At 33.1% G+C, this 3,324-nt stretch overlaps 1 protein-coding gene across 1 annotated transcript in view; it reads left to right on the forward strand.

The window, feature by feature from the left end:
* The first annotated feature begins 869 nt into the window (after positions 1 to 869).
* Positions 870 to 3,324, forward strand: part of LOC117176307 — a 53,282-nt gene continuing 50,827 nt past the window's right edge. Inside the window, exons 1-2 of the mRNA XM_033366516.1 lie at positions 870 to 1,037; positions 1,143 to 1,236. Of these exons, the coding sequence (XP_033222407.1) occupies positions 901 to 1,037; positions 1,143 to 1,236 (231 nt within the window). The 5' untranslated portion in view covers positions 870 to 900. The remainder of the gene's footprint in view (positions 1,038 to 1,142; positions 1,237 to 3,324) is intronic.

The raw sequence follows: 3,324 nt of genomic DNA on the forward strand, positions 1-3,324 counted from the left end.
ATTTATTGTAAATATTTATGTGCATTATAAGTAAATACAAAATATAATAGTAGAAATATTTCCAAGAATGATTTTATACGCTTTAAATGTATACTAAGCTACGTTTGTTATTTATTTGGTATTGAATTTACTTTGATTAGAACAGTCACCTCAAATTTTTAAATATTTTGATATGCTGCTTTGTTCATATAAAATATAATGAATGCTTAACAGACTTTTCTAAACTCCAGAAACATTTAAAAAACACTATTGTCTTCACAAAGATATTACAATGCTAAAAATCTGAATATTTTCGAAAACATTTTGCTGAGGCGTTCAACATCAATATTCAGAAAGATAAACACTTTTGTGGCTGGAAAATGAAAATACAAAAAAAAGAATAAAAATTAAAGCTTCATAAATATTTGCACTAAAAATGAAATTTGAAAAATAAAATTTGTAACTTCCCATGAAATAGCCTGCCAGCTATAAAACACGTACATTTGTACAAAGTTACACTTAAATTTTTTTCAGTATAACACATGGGAGTTTATCCTTGAATTTTTAGTCTTGCAGTATTTATCAGGCCTTTTGGCAATATGTTAAGATATTATGTATATACCATATTTAAATAAACTACGTTGTTTACATCTGCTCTTAGAAGAAACGCATAAGACTCTTTTTTTAGAACTGGGGAATCAGTTCTTCTATAGAAAAACAGTACTGAAACCCCTGTTATCTTAAGAGAAAATCGGGTGTGTCGTCTGACCCGGTGTCCTGTCCCGCCCCAATTTCCCTTATCTTATAATCAACGATATAAAACAATAAATCATTGTTGTAATCTTTTTTATTTAAGAAATCCTAATATATCATTTTTGTTTACAGAAAAATTTAAAATCTCCACTATTTATTAAATTTTTGATGACAATGAAGCATATAACTGACGAAGTAGACATTAGAAGTAAATTAGGCACTGAGGAATGTTTATTTGCTTTTGGTCTTAGCGTAATGCCATCTTTTCGTGGACAGTCATTCGGGGAAAATATGCTTGATTCGAGGTAATTCAAAAATATTACATTATTATTTACATACATCATGTTTCTGAGTATATTATATTTGCACTTGGTTATTCACTTGGTTATAAAAAGTAATTGAAATTTTAGGAAGGACATTTGTCAGAAGTATGGTCTTAAAGGAACAGCGACTATTTTTACGTCACCTGTTTCTATCAAATTAGCAGAACGTTTAGGATTTGAGGTACTACTCGAAAGAGATTATCACACAATCTTAGATGAGGAACAAAAACCAGTATTTCCGAATTGTACATCCAAACAATTCAAGTACATGACTAAAAAGTATTGTTAAGTGCTTCTAGCAATTATAAACTTTCTTGAACTATATTCACTTTGACACCATTAAATAACGCAAAAATAAAATAAACGAGCCTGTTCTTATAACAGAGCTTAAAGCTATTTATTTTATATATTCATAATTGTTTTAAAACAGTTTTCCGTGTTCAATAGCTTTAAATAGCGTTTAATGTACAAAATATACGTAAGAAAGTATAAAATTGTACGTTCGTTATATCACTGATGGCTTGTTTAATTTTCTGTTTTTACACTAATTCAATTAAGCTTCTACGTTTATTTTGAGTAACATAATTTATATTTATTTTTGTTCCCTGAGTTGATAAAATCCTATTAAGAGATTAACGGGCTGGGAGAGGGTGCAAAGCAAAGAGGCTCGTAGCAAAATCGTAATGTTGAGATAGTATTTATATCTCATCCCATCGTAATAATGTTCATGAAATACTGACGCAACAGGTTATTATTGAATAAAAATATATTCTGAAGAATAATAAATCTAACTTTGCATCTTCCGAAGGTCGCTATACCAAATATATGAACAGATTTCAACAAAAGACAAATTTGTAAACATTCAAACTTGATGGCTTTTCGCGGAATTATTACTCAAATATTATTGGAATATATTTTTATCTGCGAAAGAACTGAAATTATGATTATTCTTATTTCGAATTATGCCAGTCATATAAGGACAATGATACCCCGAGTCGAAGTTTCAACTTCTTTAAACGTAAGCGTTATTCAATGTGAGGTGAAAATATTAAAAACCGTAGTTTCGACTTCTTTCACCTTCAACGCCGCAAACTGACAAAGTTGATCGTACTGATCAACGCAACGCGCGCGCGCATGTGTGTGTGTGAAAACAGGGTGTTCTTTGCATCTTGTGACATTAAAATATCTGAAGAAATATGCATGCAAACAAAAAATGTCCATGCCGAGAACTTTGTATTTTCGAGTGGGAGAAGCAAATCCGCAACAAGTCACAGAAAATCGCTGATCCTCCACTGCACACCGAAATCAGTGTTCAAGTGAGTTGCAACAAATTTGAGCCACACAGGTTCATTCGGAGAATCTAGGGGAAAAGCATCATTTAGACACTGTTTTCTCTCATCCAGAGCAACGTGAAGTGTCGTCTACAAACTGTCAGTCACCTGTCAAGATGATTTTGTCGGGCGTTATTTGGGTGAAATAGATGTTGATAAGCAGGTAAGTTTTAATAATAATTGTCTAACTTTTAATTTCCTCCCATTTACCAGTGATTATTAGCGAAGATATTAGGTCCTAGATACGGCATGAGATTAGTTGCACCACATACCGATAGTTAGCGTGGCGGGCAAGTTTGAGGTCCTGCATATATATATTGCTTTTAGTTCGGCCACATACTTGTAGAGGCGCGACATGTACCGATTGGTTCCGCCACATGTTTGTAGAGGCGCGACAGGCAGCTATGTGTCACAACCCGGGTATCGCGTCCTCTATATATGTCGCGATATTACCGGCCGGACTTGAAAGGTAAACGTGGATCCGTTTAAAAAATTTAAGACCTATGAAGATAGGTGAGTAAAAAAAATAACAGGTTTAAACAGAAAAATAATCACAAGCGTCCACTTTTATCATTTATTTAGAGGAATGTTATTCTATACAATTATGTAATGTTTGTCGAGTTACAAAATATGAAAAGCTACTCGCGGAAGAGAAAAAAAAACGACTTCTCTAATCAAAAGCTAGTCTAATTCTGCCCTTCATATCAAGAATCGGTCTCCTCTTTTTTTGAGCCTCCGAGGTTCCAGAGCAAGGGTTTCTAGTGAAGATAATTTTTTAAGTCAATCAAATTTCTGGGTCCTCCTTTTAAGGAGGGTCTCCAATTTTAAGAAAACCGATCAAAATTAGAATGAAAATGAGACCTCCTTCTTAACTTTTCCCATGCATCTCAGAATCCCATTGCTCTTATCTACCCTCGAGTCATGTCTATCCGCACCTA

The sequence above is a fragment of the Belonocnema kinseyi genome, chromosome 7 (genome assembly GCF_010883055.1).
Source record: "Belonocnema kinseyi isolate 2016_QV_RU_SX_M_011 chromosome 7, B_treatae_v1, whole genome shotgun sequence".
Classification (NCBI taxonomy): Eukaryota; Metazoa; Arthropoda; class Insecta; order Hymenoptera; family Cynipidae; genus Belonocnema; species Belonocnema kinseyi.